General features: G+C 42.9%; 1 protein-coding gene across 28 annotated transcripts in view; it reads left to right on the top strand.

Moving 5' to 3' along the window:
* FBRSL1 (fibrosin like 1) overlaps window positions 1–21,570 on the top strand; it is a 733,202-nt gene that overhangs the window by 345,688 nt on the left and 365,944 nt on the right. For 23 of the 28 annotated variants that reach the window (XM_043529079.1, XM_043529089.1, XM_027817328.3 and 20 more), the window contains 2 exons: window positions 5,172–5,273; window positions 18,615–18,650. In XM_043529079.1, coding sequence (XP_043385014.1) covers window positions 5,172–5,273; window positions 18,615–18,650 — 138 coding nt within the window. The remainder of the gene's footprint in view (window positions 1–5,171; window positions 5,274–18,614; window positions 18,651–21,570) is intronic. The other 5 variants (XM_043529090.1, XM_037879226.2, XM_043529080.1 and 2 more) reach the window with 1 other exon arrangement.

Genomic DNA, 21,570 nt, shown 5'->3' with positions numbered 1-21,570 from the left:
TTTAATCATGCTACATGTTGTCCAATGGCATGAGATTCATAATTCTTGGCTCTGAATGTGGTTCGGGATTGTCCATGAGCACCTGGAGCATGCCGACTGATTGTGGCCTTTCATACCTATCCACACACCCCCACACACACACACACAAACACACACACACACACTCTTTCGCCTGCCAAACCAGCCCCTAAGCAGAAATGGCTGTTTGGGATTCCTCATATTCTGAAAGCTGGGCCTTTGGTTGATCGTGAGAATTGCATTGAACTATAGAGATGTCCGGGGCCACTAACTGCCAGCTTTGCACCATAATGTGCATGTTCTTTGATGGGTTGTGTCTCAAGAAGAAGGTAGCATTTGTCCATGTTCTGAGCAACACTGGGTTCTAAGCAGTGGTGGAGACAAATTCTGCCTTCAGACAAACCTTCAGTAGTATTCACGCCCTGATTAAGCAAAGCATTAAATGTGTACTTAAGAGTTTTGCTAAATATGGATGGACTTAAACACATTGCTGATTTGGGACCTAGATGAGGGTGAAATTTGGCCCTCGGAAGAGGTAAATTTTCAATATGCTTGGAAGGATTAGATTTGTATTGATAAATGTTGGTAAATGTTGGCCCTCGGAAGAGGTAAATTTTCAATATGCTTGGAAGGATTAGATTTTTATTGATAAATGTTGGTAAACGTTAGTTTCGCCATACTCACAAAAACAGATGGAAAAATATTTCTATCAATAATGATTGAAACATAAAGGTTGGCAAAGTCAGAAAATGCTTCTTCAGAACTTAATGGAGTTTGATTTTACAATTTTTATTCTTATATTTTGACCTGTGGTATTGACAATTTGTGTTATAAAGCTTTTTAGCTTGTTGAATCTCAGCAACTACTGTAATTAAATAACTATCTGACCCGCCCCCATAATTTCTACAACTGTGAAATTTAAACAGATTAAAATAAAAAAATGCTTAGAACCCATAATTTTGTGTAACTGTGAACATTTGCAATCAGTAAAAATCTAAAAAAAAAAAAAATGCTGAAAAATAAGCATGGTTATCCATCAAAAGTATAAAAAAAACCAATTTTTGCCAAGTCTAATTATCAAACCTTGTAAGTCTCCCCCTTGTTTGTATTGCTGCTCTGTTTTGGTTTAACTTTCCTAAAGGGACATTGTCGACCTGAATTTTTTTAATTGACTGACTAAAACAAAAGGGAATGTCCTAAAAGAGCTCTCTTTCAAAATTACGACTTGATGTTTGTTTTCAGTTTTTTTAGTTTTTGTTTCCTGCTCCCCTGATGCTTAGAATAGTGTTTGGGGCAGGCCCAAGATCAACACTATCAAATAGTCTCAAACCTGGCCCTGGTACACTGCTGCCTGCTGCTTCTTTACTTTCTCTTTCAGCTTTGTGGCTACTTTTCCTGGAAACACCATATTGCAGGGCCTGGAGGAGGCGTGCGCAATCAGCAAAACGGAAAAAAGGGCTATCTAAAGTGCTGTCAAATTCACCAAATCAACAAACTGAAAAAATAGGGGTTTTTTTCCCTTTATTCTCTTGTTTCTAATAATTCTAAGGCCTTCCTGTAACAGTAGTAAGCACAGTATTTTCAGGTGGAAATGAAATTTCCAAGTTTTCCAGGCATAAGTTATCCTGAACTTCTGGACTCTGGTTTTGTTCACACTTTAAAAATACATAAAGTGGTTGATGTTAGGGTAGTGTCTGTGTAAAACGTTGGCACTGTTGGATGCTCCACTTGGGCAGGGCTTCTCAATCCTTTTCTTTCTGAGCCCCCTCCCTGCCCCCCCAACAGGCTATAAAAGAATTCCACAGTTCTGTGGCACAGCTACTAGTTCTGTGCAGGTTACGGAGTGGCAAGCATTGCAATTGCCTGGGGGCCCCTGCCACAGGGGGGCCCCCAGGAAGCTAAGTTGCTCAGGCTTCGACTTCAGTCCCAGGTGGCGGGGCTCAGGGCCCCGGGCTTCAGCCCCATGCAATGGGACTTCAGCTTTCTGCCCTGGGCCCCAGTGAGTCTAACACTGGCCCTGCTTGGCGTCCCCCCTGAAACCTGCTTGCGGCTCCCCAGGGGGCCCTGGACCCCTGGTTGAGAATCACTGCACTAGGGCACAGCAGCTTACTATTGCTGCCAGTCAACTAAGGCTGTGTTTACACTGGCACTTTCAGTGCTAAAACTTTTGTTGCTCAAACCACACCTCTGAGCGACAAAACTTTTAGCACTGAAAAGTGCCAGTGTAGACAGCACTACGCCACCACCCCTCTTTTGGGGTTAGGGTGACCAGACAGCAACTGTGAAAAATCAGGATGGGGGTGGAGGGGTAATAGGAGCCTATATAAGAAAAATCCCCAAAAATAAAATCAGGACATCGGGTCACCCTATTAGGGGTGGTTTTGTTTTATTGCTGGGAGAGCTCTCTCCTGGTGAGAAAGAGCGACTACACAGTGCATCTTACAGCTGCAGCGCTGTAAAGTGCGCTGTGTAGACATAGCCTAAATTACTTCCTGTGACCAAATGGCGCAAGTCTGTGCTACACTGTGGAAAGTCCAGGTTCAAATCCTGCTGAAGACCCATTGTGAAGCAACAAAACGGGGAAAGTGTGCATCCTCTGGCTTTGTTACATTTAGGGCTTTTGTGCAAAGATTTCATGGTCTCCTAGGGCTAGGACCATTCAAAGGGATGGAAAAGGGATGTCAGTATGCAAAGTAAGACTCAACTCAAGGATACAGCCAGAGGGAATTTTTATAGCTGAAACAGCAACATCCAGAGAAACTGATTAAAAATCAAGCAGTCAAGCCAGGAGCAACTTCAAGAAACAAGCTTTTGACCAGTTCACTAATCTCCAGATCTGCAAAAAGTGCCCATGAAACTGATGCATCCATTTAGCAGAACTCCTTGTCCTCCTAGTTCAGTCCTGCATGTGGCTCATTAGGGTAATTACTGATGAATTAAAGCAGCTTGGCTCAGCACTCAGGCTGCTGGTGTGTGGGCTCCCCTGCTGGCAGGCAGCAGGTGTAAATGAACAAGATCTGTCAAAAAGGCTGATGACCCTCTTAATTCACAGCAGCAAACGGGGGACAGAGGTAGTACAGCAAGTTTAATAATTGATATTTACTCGGAAAGGTTAATGGCAGCAGTGATGCTTCTAATTTGTTTGCCCGTGCGAGACCTTGTCAGGTCAAATTGTCTCAATTTGTTCCTGCGTGTAGGTGTAGGTTCTTTCCTCCAAAGTTTATTAAAGGGAAACAGGTCAGGTGAGGGAACAGGGGGGGCATACTACTGCTCAAGAAAGATTGGGTTCACTTCGGTAACAGATTGGGTGAGACCTTGAACTTGTGAGGTTTCCTTCTTGTTACGTGTTTCTGGTGAATATTTGAGTTTGAGATTAAGGAATTAGTAACATTGGGAATGGTGGACTCTCTTTTACTGTCTCTTTCTCTCTCTGTCTCTCTTCCCTCCTCCTCTACAACCTACCCTCTTCCCCCCGGACATGTCCAGATGTGCTGTAATCTCAACCCTGAACAGCACCTTCTCTGGAGCTAAGCGGTATTATATTCTCCAGACTAGCTCAGTAGTTGGCCTCAGTCTGCGAATAATGCCCTGCACATTCACTGGGAAGAAACCGAGGCGTTTTAACTGCTGCAGTCCCAAGTGTTGAATGGGGGCTCTGTACGGTATGTACTAGAGCATTTCACTGTTGAGTGTGTGCACTGAAGCACCTCAGTGTTATACTGAAGGGCGCCGTCTCCATGGGCATGGAGTGACAGTGCCCTCGGCGGGTGTTAACATATGCTGGAACCACCAGGAAATATCTCTGGCCACTGAATTGCAGATTATGCAATGAAATTGCACCCAGGGAAACAAGGGAATTTTATTGCCATTAAAAGTACCAATTTGTACAAATCAACATTTTAAATACTGTAATTTAAATAGAAGCAGACTGATATGAATAGAACCTATTAATAAATTAAACACTTCCTTCCACCCAGTATTTCACAAGGAAATTAACAGAATAATTTGTTAGTAGATGATCTCAGGAATGTGGCAGTGAATGACATTTCAGTTCTGTTCTTCCTCCCCCTTTCCTCCCCTCCCCTTTTACAGTCTTTGCAGAATGAAGCGCTGGTATTGCTGTGATTTGAGACGTTATCCCTTTTACTTAGTGTCCTGGGTTCAAATGTAGGCAAGATCACAAGTGAAAAGGTGGAAGGATAGTCCAGTGGCTAGGGAACTAACGTAGGATTTAGGAGACCTATGTTCAATTTCCTGCTCTGCCAGACATCCTTAAGAGGCATTTAGGGTCCTAGTGTGATTTTCAAAAGCATCTAGGCATCTAACACACATTGAAATCCAGGCGGTTTAGGTGTCTAGATGCTTTAAAAAATCCTGTTGGGTGTCTAAATACCTTTAAATATCTGGCCCATAAGCCTCTCTGTGACTCAGTTGTTGGTCTGTAAAATGAGGATAAAAGCATTTCCCTATCTCAGAGGGGTAAATACACACATTGTCAGGAAAATTACATTGAAGCTTTTGAAGTGATGGTAGCTTGTCGAGGAATGAGTTGCTCTGTCTCAGTACAGAACTATGACTTCTTTTATTATTACATAATGTTACTGCATACTGACTGGAGACTCCACAGTAATATCTCACACGTAAATTTGATTCCACATAAACAAGCAGTTTCACTCTATTAGGGAGGCGAGGGGAGCTTTGTTTCTTTTCTTTGAGACCCCTGATGTGCTTCTAAACAAGTAATGGTAGCTCAGTATGGGGATGGGAGCCTTCAACATGTGTGTATTATTAATTCCTCACAGTTAGGAGTATTTTCAATACTGAAGTGGTTCAGGTCTGAACTGAGGTGCATTAGTAGTAGATTGTGAGGGAAATTTGCCTGTTGTCTTCGTGGTCATAGCTACTTGGCTCAGCCTGTCCCACTTCCATGAGTGCTAAATTCACCTGTTCATTGAATGTTAACAAAAAGGGATGCAGAAACAAGTGGGTAAGGCACTCTTTGGAAAAGTCTCATGAACTCAAGAGCATCTTCTCCACATTCCAGTGAAATTATAGGTTTGAACACATTTGAGAAACTGCTTTTGGTGACCTCAGGAACAGGTGATGCAGCAGTGCCTGAAAATCCTCTGTTTGTTTTTCGTTGCTCCCTCTAGATGAAGGTTCCTGCAAGCAGAAGTGGCAGAAATAGCGAAGAAGACAGCATCAGGGAGGCTACGAGCTCTCAGCGGAGCAGCTCGAGGGACCGTCTCAGTGATGTAAGTACCAGAATCAAGCGCCGCTTCATTGCAGCAATTCCCACTGCTGACATGGCTTTTCATAAATCTCGCTGAACAAATGTTGGCATCCAGAGGTCACTGTGTAATAACTTTTTTTTATGTCATGATTGAGTGTTATGGCATAAGTGGTTGAGCTGCCTTGCAAACACTATAATCATGGTGCAAATAATATGATAAGTGAAAGATCAGAGATGGGAAAACAAAATGGAATTGTTATTCCTAAGGGGAAAGATGGCTTGAGATTTTTTTAAAGAAAAAAGTTGTGTAAAAAGGTTTTTACAGATGCTTTTGTTTTTAGCTTCTGCACAGAATTATGGTGGAGGCAAAGCTGGCTCACCTATTGTTATGCTTCCTGCCTCTGAGAGATGAGGAGCATTTTTTGAGTGGTGGTGGAGAGCTGCCTTTCTCTTAGGAAACTCAACTCTACTTTGAGTGAAATGTTATGATAAAACAAAAGTAAATGGTGCCTTCGTGTGTAAACACACAAATGGGCTTTTGAGTCACCAAGAAATCAATGGCAGTGCTGGGATAATTTTATGTGAAGGCTTTTTGTGTTAGCAATTAGCATTTCGCCTTCATTAAAACATGATTTTTTACTAATTAGGACCTTTCCCGTTAGGAGAGATTTAAATGAAGAACAATAATCAAACGCTGGCACAAGCATGTCTGAAATATTAAATTTAACATTTCAATGGCAAGCCACAGAAATCCCAGAGCGAGCGGTTTTCATGTTGAGTTCTATTAATGTAAAATATGCTTCATAACTAAAACCTGTCACAGAAAACGGCTCACACCAGCCAAATTCAATTGGACAGTTAATTTAGCTTTAAAATTGAAAACACTACCTCTGCTTCAGGATGCAAAAGGAAGGAGGGGGAAAAAAGCCTTTGATAAGTGTAATGTATTTGCCATTAAGTCTTTCAGAGCCTATTCTACAGGAGAAGAAGGTGGGGGGGGGGGAGAAAGAGGGGAAAAATGGCTCCCACAAATGTGTTTAAAAGCTGAAAGTATTTATTAAAAATGTCAGCAGAAAAGTGCTTCTGGCAGATTAAAGCGGGATTCGGCTTGACAGCTCTGACAGGGAAATGTGAGGGGGGAAAATTCTCTCTACATGTTTTGAGTGTGAATGGGGTGCTGTAAACAGCCTACATAGTGGGAGGAAGGAAAAAAAAATCACTGTTCCTGTGATTTGCTTCTAGAATAAAGAATCTGCGCACACTGGAGAAGAAAAAGGGGGAAAAAATCCCTTAGGGGAAAATAATCGTGTGTGTGTGTTTGTGTGTTTTTGACTGTGTGTTTGGACAGTAATAGTCTTTCTTTTTTTTTTTTTTTTTTATAATTCTCAACCTCTAGTCACTCTTGACAAGTATGTGATCTGAGGCAGCTGGTAACACTGACGCTGCTTAATACAGCTGGGGGAAAGAAAAAAAAAAGATTCAGACCTACCAATTGATTTCAGTAGTTTAGGTCAAAGTATTTAGATGGCAACTGGTTAGCCAGTCTCACAGGTTTTTGGAGGAGCCTGTAACGTTGTAGGTGGGGAGAGAGCTATTTTCTCTCCACACCCACCACCAGGGGAGACGAGTTATATGGGCCCATGGTGCCCAAGCTCCAGCAATATTCAAGGTCTGGGGGCCCGGCTCTACCAATGTTCGGGGCCGGGTTTCTCCCCCGGCCCCTCCTGCCGCCCCCTCCTGCCTCCCCCGAGCATCCCTGCCTGCGCCCTGGGTGGCTGCCCCTTGCAGTTCCATGCTGCGCTCACCTCTCTGCCGGCTCCCGGCATCAACTGCCGCCGCAGGGTCCTAGCGCCCCCCAATCACTAGTACCAGGGCAGGCTGAGCCTGACCCTGCCCTTCCGCTTCAGATGGATGGACCCTTCCCTTTTCCAGCAGGACCCTCCACCAGCACAGGGGGCCCCCCACCTGCAGTCACTGCTCCTGCCCCATGCTGGACAAGGGGCATCCCCATCCCCCACCCCCAGTGAGGCTACAGTGAGGGGCAGCAGCAGGGGAAGAGGTGTTGGCAGCCCCCTCCCCATGCACCCACCACAGGGGAGGCAAGGGGGCTTCCTGGACTTGAGAGGGGTCCTAGGAGCATGTGCAGTGACAGTGGTGCTAGGTGAGTGTGCTGCCGGGGATGGGAGGGCTGGGGGGAGTCCTCCTTTCTGGCCCCAGCTGGGGGCACCCTGCCAAACTCTTCATCCCTGACCCCGCCCCACCTCAGAGCCCGCACCCCCAGCCAGATCCTTCACACACACTCCCGCACCCCAACCCTCTGCCCGAGCCCACAGTGTTACAGCATGAGAGCCTAAAGAACTTGAGCTTCATCGAATGTCTAACTCTGTAGGCTCCTCACAGGGACTTATTCATCCAAGGAAATTCAGTGCGAGTCGGGTGTTCAACTCTTCCAGGCTCCTTGGAGACTTCCAGCATGGTGTCTGTGGGCAGGAGCATACAGGAGAACCTCGCTTATGTTGCTCTAATGACCCAGCGACCCATTACAAAGGATGCAGTTTTTCCAGTTAGTGACTAATGAAATTGTTTGAAGAGCGAGGTTTATGAATCACAAAATGCCCTTAGTTCGTTATTTCATGATTGCAGTTGAGTTTTATTTTACTTTTCACAACAATTCATCACAAGGTAGTAAATGCTATTTAGTGGCAGTTACAAAGTAAGCCTTCAAAGGCTGCACTGTTGCAATCTGCTGGTACACTCTTGCAGAGAAGTGGAGAAGAAGACCCAAGATTTTTTGTGTGCATGCTATGAGGAGTGTGGATTAACACAGGATTCTCCTGTCCATCCCATATGGCTCTATAGATGCATCTCCTGGCGTGGATGGTGTGCAATTGAACAGACTTGACCCCTTATGTGTGGCACTCAGAGGATTAAACCCCCATTGTGCACTAAAGATGTAAAGGGAAAGGGGTTTTATTTTCTTCCCCTTTAGGGGCTGCTGGAGGGATTACAAATTGAGGCTCTGAAATGCAATTGTCCTAGTGCTGTTACTTTTTCTTGCCGACATATCATGCTGCCTCAGGCATCTGGCCCATTGCTTGCTCAGTCCAACTAGCTGTCCTGCTGTTACTCAGTGTGTTTGGGCTCAAAACAGTCTTGTGATGCCTGCTTTGTAATGTCTTCATCTCCCACCTCCATCCCTATTAACTTGTGGCAACAACCAGAGTAAATGAAGCAGGTGCTAGCAGATTTGGCTGCTATACTGTGGCACAGCAGGTGTGCAGAGGAATGTGTGCATTAAAGTTACTGCTCTGGGAGCACTGTAGGGCCATCACACACATTCCTTGGTTGCTCCTCTCTCACTTCAGTGCAGTTTGGCATTTAGGAGGTGCTATTAGGAGCAACTTAGTTTCTTTGTATGAATTGTTTCTTGAGATGACTTATTTAATGGGGTGCCAGTAAGATGTGTTTTATTTACATTAATGCATGTCTTTAGTCTCTGATGGACCATGAAGGCAAGAGGTGGCCTGATCTGTCATGAAATAATTACACCCTAAAGGAAACTGAAGTCAAATGATTGACTGAGTCTCTCTCACACACACACACCCCCGTGCACACCCCCTTTCTCTCACTCACACTCACTCTGCTTTGGCACAGTGAAATTTCCATGTGGAAAGAGCACTAAAGCTTTATAGTATAACAATAATACTCTGTGTTGTACAGTGCATCTTTCCAGATGTTCCTGGGAGCTCCGTTTATTATAGATCATTGAGGGGAAAATGTATATTTTGGTCTAGTGAACTGATCTCTGACTGCAAAGATTTGATTTGTTGGGACTGGTTTCTCATCGATATGATAAGCCTGTTATGGGAAAACGAAGTTTTAACCAATGTTTGCATGACAAATAATTCTTATTTAAAGGGGTGGGGAAGGATGAGAATTTATACTTGTTTGTACTTGCAATGGTCAATGGTAAATTCCCTTTTAATGTATTACAAAGCAAAGGTCTCTGCAACACATGTTCTTGGTGTCCTATCAGGTTCCTTTTAAACCAACACAGAGTCAACAGCTTTTTTCCAAAACAGGATTTTTTCCTATCTTTCATAGTAAGGTAATTGAAAGTTACCAAAGAACTAAGAGACAGATAAGTGCATTGCTGCTTGTTATGTTGACCCAAGTAAAGCTGGGAGGTTTGGGTTTTGCTCCCTCCGCCTCCCCGCATTCTGTAATTGTCCTAATCTTTTCTGATGTCCCAAACAGTGTAAAAAATCCACACAGACCTTTGTATAATGGCTTTAAAAAAGGTTTTATCTTTTTCTTGACCCATCAGCTTAAGAACTGCCTGCATTTTAATGGATTTTCTCCCTCACTAAATTGAATGGATCGTCCCTCATTATCATTTAAATAGAACCCTCACTCCCTGTGAACATGGAAAATTTGAATGTGGTAGTGGAGCTGTGATGATTTGAAATATTTGCAAGGTGGGGAGAGGGAGAGGAGGAGGCAGCAGAGGACAGAATTGCTGAATGTAATTGTCATGGATTCTCAATTTTGTTGCCACAAGATGGGAAAATAGACTAATAATTGTCTTCCAACCCTAGTAGAATAGTTGCCCTAGTTAGCTGAAGCTAACACTCTAATTGTCATGGGGGCACCTAGATGAATGAGGATGTATGCAGGGCACAGCAAGGGCTAAATTGAGTGATATACTAAGGCAAAGAGCAAATTGGCAATTATTGGCCCAGCTGAAAAGGTTGGCAGGTGTGCTGCTTTCTCATGAGCCCTTAGGGGGAAATTGGAAATATAAAATATCGACCATAAATACTAGCTGATTAGGAAATATGTTGCAAGAGGTGCTGGCCACTTTAGAAACAAAACTCTCTTTTGCAGTAGATTGACTTTAGGCTGTGCACAAAAATACAAGCCCCTCTAGTAAGTCATTTCGGGCTTTTTCTCTCTTTTCTCCCAGCTGCCCGCTTTGAAAATGTTTTTACAATGTAACAAGCAAACAGAAATCCCTGTGTTAGAAAATGCTGAGTCCTCCCCCGCCCCCCGAATGTTTTTGGATTCGTGTTGAACATATTGCATAGTCTAGATGTGAAATCCTTTCTCCAGTAGAGGTGTACAATAAAGCCCTAGTGATTTTCCAACTGCACATGTATTGCTCTTCTTTGTGTTCCATCAGGCTTACTGTTTTTCTCCCCTTCGTGTTCCTACACTATGTACTACACTGCCCCCTGCTGGGGCAAATGGATGAGAGCCGCTGCAGGTGTAATAGCAAGTGCAATACTGTATGCCAAGCCAATGATCTAATGGGTATGCTTAGGGCTTAAGTCCCTTCCCAGGACAAGGATCAAACATCAGAAGCAAAAAAGGTCTCCACCCTTATTTGTCCACTTCCCAAAACCATCACATAGTTTGGCACATGTCACTTCACAGTCTTAGCTCGGGATAGAGGAGGGGGTTTGGAAGAGAAATAGCAAAGGGTGCTTAGAGGTGAGGAATAAGATGCATTGATAGTGCTCTTTGGGGCTCAGGAGTGGAATAGCAAAGGTGGTGTAGCCTGGGAAGATGGTGCATTGGAGGAGCTCCATTGGAAGCCTAGGCTTCCAGTATTTAGACTGTAAGCTCTTTGGAGCAGATGTTCTCCCTTATTTCACATTTATACAGCAGCTGACAAAATGGGGTCCTAATCCTGAATGAGGCTGCTGGATGCTGTTGTAATACAAATAAATAGTGCTAGCTGAAATTTAATAGTGAGAGGAATTGCAAGTTAACTTGGAGGTGCATTCAAGTGCTGTTGTGGGGCTGAGGAATGGCTAGTAAAGGACAGGGCAAGTCAGGAATTGGATGCATTAACAAAGCTTATGTGGGAGGACAGGAATAACAGAAGGTATCGTCAGTTGGCAGAGATGTGTATGGAAATTTGCATAGCATCTGAAATTTTTTTTAGTATCTTCATGTTTTCTTGATTGACTACTGATCTGACCCCGGAGGGAGAGGGACAGTGCTGAAATGGATGTACTCACACATGCATACCAGCCAAGGCCTGCCTGTGGATAATTGTCACGAGAAAAACAATTTAGAAGCCCCACACAATGACTGTACACTGAGCAGAGACTCACTAACAGAGCTATGGGCAGGAGTGTAGTAAAGAAGGAGCAAGAGTTAACAGGGGTGAAAGCAAGGTCATGAAAAGGAAAGAGGATTTAGCTGAGTTGGGCGGGAATAGAAGAGGGATGGTCTTTTATTGCAGGGGGAAGTGTGACCTTACAGGGTGAGCCCAAGCCTGGGAATCGAGAACGTCTGAAGCATAGTCACCGATCTTCCGCTGACTCCCTGCGTGGCCTGGGCCAAGTCATCTTGGGCCTGACTTTCAGAAGGGCTTAACATCAGGGTGTATCTACATTGTAAAGGAAAACTCGTGGTGCAAGTCTGATGCCAGGTCAACTGACTCAGGCCAGTGAGGCTTGGGCTAAAAATAGCAGGGTAGACATTCCCACTCGGGCTGGAGCCTGAGCTCTGAGACCCTCCCAGCTCGTCCGATTTCAGAATCCAGGCTTCAGCCCAAGGGGGAATGTCTACACTGCTACTTTTAGCCCCAAAAGCCCAAATCAGTGGACCTGGGCTCTGAGACTTGGTGCCATGGGTTTTTCTTTGCAGTGTAGACATACCGTATAGTTCCAGTTGAACTCCGTGAAAACTGCTGGGTGCTCAGGCCCTAAATTTCTCAGCTGAAGTTTCCCCATGTGTGAAATGAAGAAACACATTTTACTGACTGGCTTTGCAGGGTGATATGAGGATGAATTATACTGATTTGTACAGAGCTCTTTGAGAAATGCTAGATAAGAGTGGAGTGGTGTTATTTGGGAGGTGGGTACTTTATACTGGTAACCCCAAAAGTTCCATGACTCAGGCCCCCATAAATGATTTTTAACCCAAAATAGTAAATTTGGGGTTATTTAATTTTTTTTTTTGGTTTTTGACCCTTGAGGATGCACTTGAGTCACATTTTCAAGCGCTTCTCTTCAAGCATGAGGACTAGAAACTTACTTCTTTTAAAACAAATGTAAGTTTAAATTCTTTTATAATGAGTTGTTTCTAGGAGCTGGGGCTCTAAACAAAACCTCAAACATTGCAAGACTTGCGCTAAAATTGCGAGAGTTGGTGACACTTGTTACCTGTAGTGAGGTTTGTAGCAACCTGTGTGGGATATGGAGGGAGGAGCCCAGGTTGCATTAGGGCAGAGTTTTGTAGGAGGCACCAAAAATCCAGTCTGTTTGCACATGGCTTGAATGCCAGTTGCAGTTGTAGCATCTCTGAATAGTTCTCTCAATAAAAACTAGGTTAGTTTTAGAAACAGTCATCTCATGTTATTACCCAGAATGCAGTGTATGAAATAAGGTTCACACATCACCAGGGATCCTAGTTTTCCATGATAAAAAAAGCAAAATTCTCTGATTTAAAAAAAACAAATCCGCATTTTTCTGTGATTAAAATGAAACGCTGAACTTTAGTTTCCCTAGCCACAATGTACATATAAGTGTCAGTGGAACACAATGATATATTGTAAGTTGAGAGCCAGAGCCCCGCCACCCAGAGCTGACAGCAGAGCCTTGCCCATTCTCCTGATTATCCAAATTTTTGATTATCCGATCCGGCCCCGGTCCCAATTAGTTCAGAAAACACAAGGTTCCACTGTATCTGTGTTTATTTTTTTCACAAAATGTAAAAACTAAAGATTCTCTGTAAAAACGCAAATTCTGTGTTTTTCTGTGGCAAACGGATTTCTAGGATCTATCTGACCATCACTAGTCATCAGTTCTCTTTCCTTGTTGTTTCTGTGGCTGCTAGTGCTGGGATTCTAATGCCCTCTTTCGTAGGAGGCTCTTTTTTTCCTAAAGCCAATTACAGATGTTTAGAATTTACATAATTTTATATCCATTAAGAAATCCTTCTAGTTTTTAACTGTTGCAAACATTGAAACCTCTTTGTTTATATGAGCATATAAAATAGGAAAATTAAGGAGAGAAGATGAATCAAGTTTTGGATAACATCCAGAAATCACATTGTGTTGTGGTTATCCAGGCAGGTCCTGGTTTCTAATCTGAATGAATACTTGACGCACTGTCTGACATTTGGCAAGTCAATTGACCTCATTGCGTTAGCACAGAGAGGGATGTGACTAATTGCATAAAGATGCTCCTGGTTAAACTATAGGCTTATTCCCAGCCTCTGTTGTCCCCTCCATCCCGTCCAAAGAGTGAGGTCTGGATTTATAAAGCCCATCCTGGGAAATAGAAATACTAGATCCCACCAGTATTTAAAGGCTGAAGTTGAACTAACGCGATGGTGATGAGAGTGTTATAAATCCCTGGAGGACAGATGGAGAATTTTACCTCATTGTATCTCAACTCATCCTGCTTCTAAAACTGGATAAATGGCATGGTGATTTTCTAGGAGTTCTAAGATTTGGGTGACGCTCAGTCTCACAACCTCCAAGTCTCTCTTGTGTATCTGGGCCTTAGCCTTTCTGTGCCTGAGTTCCCCATCTCTAGAATGGGAATAAGAGCACTTCCATTCCTCATAGAAGTGTTCTGAGGATAAGTACATTAAAGATTGTGAGCTGCTCAGATACTATAGTGATGGGGACTATGCAAATTTCATAATAAAAAGGATAGATAAAAGCTTAATACCAAATAGTTACTATCCCCAATTTGTAATCTATGTCATGACTCTATTACCCAAACTATCAAAGGGGATATCTCTTTTGCTTAATCAAAATACAGTGGTATTAAGACATTTGTATTGATACAGTGAGAGTGACTCTTAATAGAAGCTCTTAAAATCCAGCGAAAGATCTTTGGCACAACCATAGTTTTGTCATGATTCTCCCCGACCCCCACCCCAAATTACAAGCAATGCAGTGTTTGTCAGGAATAAAAGAAGAACTTTTGAAAACAAAATTAGTGTGACAGGATGGCTAAAGGGTATTGGTAAGGGGATAATAAAGCCTTTCAAATGTAATGGGTACATCTACACTGCAAAAAACATATGGCAGCAAATCTGAGCGCGAATCAACTGACTCAGGCTCATGGGCTCGGGGTGTATGTGCGATAGGGCTAACAATTGCAGTGTGGATGTTCGGGCCTGGGCTGGAGCTCTGGAGTCTGTTGAGGACGGGGTGGGTCTCAGAGCTCAGGCTCCAGCTTGAGTGGGAAAATCTATGTTGCTATTTTTAACCATGTAGCGAGAGCCTTCCTAGGACTCACTGCAGTGGAGGTTTGTTTTTCAGTGTAATCGTACCCAAAGTCAATGGTTCAACTCCATTCGAGGTTGGAAAATCACTGGAAGGCATTTGACACCCCCTGTGACCTACATAGAATGAATTATTACTTGCATCTCTGTTCCTTATGGACAGGTGCCCATATCAAAGTGTCACCCAATCACAGTTAATGCTAATTGGCACCCTTGTTGGCAGACAGGCATAGGATTAATTGGGCATGAATTACCCTCTGCTTCTTAGATGTCACCCCTCTAGAGCAGGGTAGACACAGATTAGTGGGCAATATGAAGAAGTTTGCACTGCCAGTTGTTTCACAAATGACTTGTTATTTTTACTGTTTGTTTACTACTTCGCACTTCTCAGAGCTTGCCCAATGAAATGGACACCAAAAAATCATCTCTCTCTCATTTTCAGGCAGCACAGTGATGCAGCATTATGTTGTTTGGGTAGCAAACCAGGGGAAATGCTTATTTGGTAAAAACAAAATTAAAACAAGGTAAAATGATCTGCTTTGATTCAAGTGGGAGAGGCCTGTATTCCTGATACTGGGGCTGCCAGGTTCTGTTTCTGCTGATAGTCACGTCTCTGTGTATGCAGTGATGATCCATTACATAAGGGTTGAGTAAAGGCTTCCGGACTTGGGCCTGTCGGTGTGTTTAAATGGATTATCCTGAAGTAAAATCAAAAGGATCTCATTTTAGGAATGCCAATTAAATGCATGGATGTTACTCTGATACTTGTACGGCACTTTTCGTTCAGGGCTTCTAGAGGTTCTGAATGCAGCAGTTGGATATAGATTGTTTTTAAAGAATTTTGAGTGTTCCCGGTTCTCCCAGGAAACAACAAAAGTCGGGCCAATGTCAGGGGACGTCCATTACTGTGCAAGCAGGGGTCTTGGACTCACATGAGTCTAAATATGTGAGATGTTGGAAGGGATGTTAAGAATTAGATCCAAAGTATTACCAATGACTAGCTTTACATATGCAGTGACAAGGCTATAAGAGAAAAATATCCTTTTCCTGGTCCAGGAAATGTTAATATTAAATTTGGGGGGGAAGTGACAGTGAGCTTTTTAGCTGTGAAAAATGTCAATGAAGTGGCATTCGATCATCATTATTTCAGGTACAGCATATTATGCACTGATTGCTGCTTTTGTCTTTTTAAAACAAAGGATGCTCTGAGCTGCATTTAAAATCCCATAAGGGAGCTGGTAATGAAACCTCCTGTTCTTCCGTTTTGCTAAACTCCTTGTCAGTGTCTGTATTTAAACTGAAAGGTCAAGAGAGTTAATACAGTCCCCCTCCCCCACCTCCCTACGGAGCAGATATGGTGCCTCCTTCTCAGTTCTTTGTATGCCTTATTTTTTATGTTTGATATGTTGACTATATGGGCAAGCGATCAAATTGGCAGAACAGGTAATGTAATTTATCTGCTGAATATCTTTATGCAAATGGGGCAATGTTATTAATATTATGATGAGTTCCCTTGTTTTGAGTTTATTAGTATTTGGGGGTTGTTGGTTTTTTTTGTTGGTAGCAGCTCAGAAATCCCATAAATGCTATTGTCCTTCATTTCATCACTCAGTAGCTTTATTTCCAGCCACTTTACAATAAAAAGACTTATTTATAACCCGGAACCCTTAGTAACATTTAGAGGCAGAGGTCAGATCTGTGTGTAACATGCGAGAGGCTAAAGCCTAAACATTGTAAGCAATTTAATTTATGTTGCTGCTGTCAGAGAGCTCCCAGTCAAAGCTTCACTGTTCGTATACAGCTTGGAAGCCTAGGATCTGGGGATATCTGAGTGGTGTGGCTTCTGTTAGTAAGCAGGTGGCGTGATAATATAGAATAGTTGTTAAATTACAGGGGGAAGGGGGGATTACCGCTGATTACAATTTTGCAGTCACCTAGCATTAAAAATGCAGGGTGTTGGTGCTTTGTAACATTCTGGTAATGTGGTCAATAATTCCTATCATAGCTGCAGTGTGACAAGGAAGTCCTCAAGGTAAACCTTCAACAAGCTGAACTTGGGAAAAAATGGATGGGTTTTCTCTCATGCTTTTCTACTCCACATCTCAGCTATATCAAGGCATCTGGGACCATTAGATTACCTTGGAAATGGGCAACTAAGACTCCTGGATTCTATCTTGAGCTCTGCCACTAACTGCTCTGTCATGCTGGGCAGTTCTCTTAACCTTTGTATAACTGGGTTTACCCTGCATGTAAAAGGGGGTTAATAAAACATAGCTATCTTGTAAAGCATCCTCAGACCATGCCAATTGCTGGGGGACTGGCTGGTCACCTGCTGCTTGTCCCTTTTCTTGGCTTCCTGCTGCTTCTACGGGCCTCCGGACTCTTCACTGCAAGCAGGAGCCTGGAGTCCTGAAGCCGCAGCTGGGAACAAGGAGGAGGAACCAGCCTAGCTGCCTCTACTAGGGCTCAGTGTTACAAAAGAGGAGGAGTAGAGGTGTCAGCCACAGAGAGAGAGTAAAGTCCACAGAAACAGGCAATGAGACAGCTCCATAGCATATCCAGAGGGAGAAGAGGACCAGGTGGCTGGGCCATCTGTCCAGTGGAGAAAGGGAATCAAGTGGTAGAATAGCGTGTGCAGGGGAGAGGAGAGTAGGGGCTCAGAGACATGGAGAAGTATGGACCGGGGGAAAGGAGTGGATTAGAGCAGATGGGATGGGGGAGATGAAATGAAGAGCAAACATAGACACTATGGTTTAATTGTACTCAAAAGGGACAGAATTTATGAAAGCTGCTTAAGATAGATCAGAGCATTCCCAGTATTGCTGCTCCATGCAAGTGGTTAGTGCAGTTATCACAGGGAGCTATCACAATGAAGAATGGGAAGAGGTGGTGGTTCATGCAATCACTGGCCAGCGTAGAGGGGGTTTGCTCGGTTGTGAGCGGGCGGAGAGGTCTGGCTGCACAATCTTAAGTGGGAGGGGAGGTGGTGCATGAGACAATGTCTGGCCCCAATTCAAGATTCCCAAGGGCCGGTCTATACTTAAAATGGTGCATCAATTCAGCTGTGGTGCTTAAGTGAAGACACTCCTATGCCAACAGAAGAGTTTCTCCCATTGATGTAGTTAGCTACGACCTTTCACGGAGGTGGATTATGTCAACAGGACAAGCTCTCCCGCCGACATAGCGCTGTCTACAGTGGGGGTTAGGTCGATGTAACTACATCACTCGGCTGTGGATCTTTCACACTCCTGAGCGACGTAGTTATGCTGATATAAGTCTGTAGTGTATACCTGGCCCAAGCGTCTGCTTAAGTCCCTTGAGGTATGTCTGCACGGCAATCAGAGGCTAACCTGTGCTGCCAAACTTCTCTTCTATTGTAATTTACATGAGCTAGATGAGTGCTACTTTGGGTATGTCTGCACTTGCTGCAGTCACACCTTTGATTGCAGTGTAGAAATACCCTTTGAAGTCAACTTAGGGCATGGCTACACTAGAGTGTTTACAGGGTGGAGCTGTACCCATCTCCCATCGGCTTAACTACTTCAGCCCCTGTGAGTGACAGTAGCTATGTCGGTGGGGGAAGCTGTCCACACCATCGCTTATGTCAGTGTCACTTACATCTCTCGGGGGGGAGGGGTGAATAAATCACCCCCCTGAGTGACATAAGTTACAGGGACATAAGCTGTAGTGTAGACATAGCCTTAAATTCTGTACTGGATAGGGATGAACTTAAGCAGATGCCCGATTACATTTTTGCATCAGGGCTTCTGCTAAGATGTGGGCCACACTATGAATAAATGTGAGAGACCCCACCTCAATTGAAAAGAGCTATTGAACCCCAAACGCCCACCCCCAAACCCACAATATAGTTTGTCACAATTTAAGTGTTAAAATAGCCTTTGAGCCAGCACCTGGAAATGCTCTTTGACTGTTACAAAGTGACGGGGGCAGCAACTTGGAGAATGCCAGAAAATAACTGAAGAGGTGCTTAGTTGTAAAGTTTCCACCCCAAAAAATTGGGTTGGGGGGAAATCTCACAATGTTACTTATATTACATTACACATAATCTCTCGCATTACTTATTGTGGCATATTGTTTCCTTCTACAGAGTTCTGCTCAGTCGCTTTCAGGAAGAGGCTATTCCGTAAGTCATTTTACAGCTAATTCTTTCACTATTGTTGCTGTTGATTGCAGAGGTTTATATTACCTGTTGCATATCCACTGACACTAAGGGAATACAAAACATGAAAAATAAGCTTTGAGCAAAGCACTGTCTTGTGTTTCTAGCAAGAGACACCTTCTACACACGAGAGAATGCTGAATTGCCTATTTTCAGGTCTCTTGAATTTTGTTTTCTTCATGGTTTTTTCCCCCCAACAGCTTTTGACTAGTCAATCAGGTAATGAAAATTAAGAAAGAAAAAGGAGGGGATTTTTTAAGATAGATGCCTCTCTCCCATTGATTTTCTAACTACCCTTTGTGCCTTTGAAAGTATTCCACCCAAAATCAAACCAAACAAATTTTAAATTCTCTTGCTGGCAAACACTGTGCTGTGTAACTGATCGGAACAGAATAAATCTCACTTGATTTGAAAACAGGGTAGCATGATTTTTTTGCCTCCAGTAAACCAGGATGCCATAATTATAGGCAATGTTATAGGCCCTGAGGTTCAAAAGTAGATGCATGCAGATGCAGTTCCACAGTGGTGTTTAACTGGCCATTTGTATGTGCAGATACTCAAAGTTATTTGTATGCACAACAATGGTATTTTTCCATGTAGATGTGTTGCACTCATTTGTACATGTGCCTTGCACTCACCCACCTGAAAATTGGGCCTACAAGTATATTGTATGGAATTTATATGAGACAAGAGAGACACAGGTGTACGATGTTTATTCAAGACATCACTAAAGTCCTGGATTCATATTACACACAATTCTTAGAAGAAACGTATGGCATTTAGATGCATGTAATGACATTGCTGGTCTCCTATCAAGTCATGTATTCTCTGATTACTGGTGCAGAGGTTGTAAGTGAAGTTGTATGATGATCTGAATTAGAAGTGTGTTAACCCATTTAACAATCCCTACATATACTAACTGGCAGTAGTCACTCCTGTTGTAAGTTCTATCGTGACATAAGTTTTACCTTCTAGGTGAATGACCCGGAATGTGTGTCTGATATCAAGAGTTTCCGCTGCTTCCTTTTAACAATATAGTTTAAAAAGGGGGGCAGGTTGTTACATATTGTTTATGAAGTTGATGTAACATCCTGACACACAGTCTTTTAAAGTAATTGAGAATGATTTTTTTTAATGATGTATGTTGTACATTTGTCCATTTGACACGAGGGAGAGAGAGAGAGAGATTATTTGAGTAATGCGATGGAACCTGTGCGCGTCCAGCTGGTGTGATGTACACATTAACTTTGGGAAGCTGTTAGATGTGTCCCAGTTTCAGAGTGACAGCATCATACATATATCCTCTTGTGACAGAGGCACAATGCAGCGTCAAGTGCATTGGCATGATAGTATCATATGATTTGGAGTCTAAAGGCTTTATAAATAATATTTTGGAGACTTCAGCTGATGTTGACATGCATCTCAAATATCTTGCAGTCAAAATATTTATTGTATCTCAGGTGAGTATCATTGCTTAACTCACTTGCTGCATGAGATCTTTTGCTCGAGCATGAAGACTCAAATGTACATGTGCAAAACAGAGCAGTTAATCTCCCATACATATGAAGGGCTGGATCCATCTAGACTAAAAGCTCTTTAGGCTATGTCTTCTGTAAAGTGCCATGCATGCCTGTGGCATTATATAAATAATAATGAATCGCCTTCACAAATTTTATGTCTGGGAATTAAACAATTTCCCATTGGCCATAACATGGGTTTCAAAATCTGAATGGAAAAAGGCCAAAGGATTGTTCAGAAGCCCCTAAACCAATACATCATTGGGCGATTTTGTCTGTTGCTGACTGAAAATAAATCTTTTTTTTTTTTTTGGTCTTTAATAACTGATCTTCAGAAATTATTTATCTCCTTGTCTGAAAACTGGTTTTGTTCTGTAGTGGTAGTGTCTCATTTACCCAACCCAGACCTTCTCAAGGGAGGGGAGTGTTCTTAGCATCCCCGAGCAGTGTTTTGAGATCGTGAGTAGCCTGAGCTGGAGTTGCTTTTCCTTCTGGGTTGTCATTTTATCTGTTAAATTGCCTTCTGCCTCACCACATACCAGCTGCTGAGGCTGATCATTTCCCTTAAGACTATCATGCTGTTCTAAATTGATCCAACATAAGGCCAAGACTATAGCTTCTAACACTGCCAAGATCCCGTTGGCCCAAACTTAGCTTGGAACCTGACTCTCCCAGGTGGCACTAAGATGTTCTAACCACTGACTCAACAAGACTGGCCAAGCTAGAGATTGTCCTTAATATATTGCAAAGGTTTTATTTTCACAGGGAACTAGCTGTATATTAAGCACTAAATCAGTATTTTGGCTTGGCCTTCTGTTTATATCAAAGAGCCTGTTTGCCAGACATGGTGAAAGCATGTTTAAAACATAGCATTCACAAGAGTAAGACACAGTTTCTTTTACTTGTGCCCTATTCTCTTGATACTTGTGATGGCTTATGTTGTTAAAGATTGTCACTTACAAAATGGTATGTGGTTACTATGCAGGGTGGTTGCTCTGGGTTTCACAAAGAGCTGGTTAAATATCATAAACTATTTTTTACATTACATATTAGGGTTTGTTTTTTTTTAAATGAACGCGCTTTGGATCTGCACCCTTTTGTGTTCGCTTTTTTCAGTTATCCTTGCAGATGAGTTTATTGTCAGGAATGTTCATATAAACAACAAGTTTGTAAGGAGATAGTTACTGGTAAGAAGATAATTTGAAAACCAGAATCATGAGCATTTGCCAAAAACCTTATTCAAAGATTTAAGCTCATCCAGTCAGGAAACAGAATGCTATGTAACCTGTGTGTCCAATCGCAACATCTCAGATGTTGAATGCGTGACAGCTTATATGAAAACTATAGACCAAAGACAAGATTTTCAA

Source organism: Chelonia mydas, chromosome 15 (assembly GCF_015237465.2).
Source record: "Chelonia mydas isolate rCheMyd1 chromosome 15, rCheMyd1.pri.v2, whole genome shotgun sequence".
In the NCBI taxonomy this organism is placed as follows: Eukaryota; Metazoa; Chordata; order Testudines; family Cheloniidae; genus Chelonia; species Chelonia mydas.
This window is presented reverse-complemented; position numbering and strand designations above follow the sequence as displayed.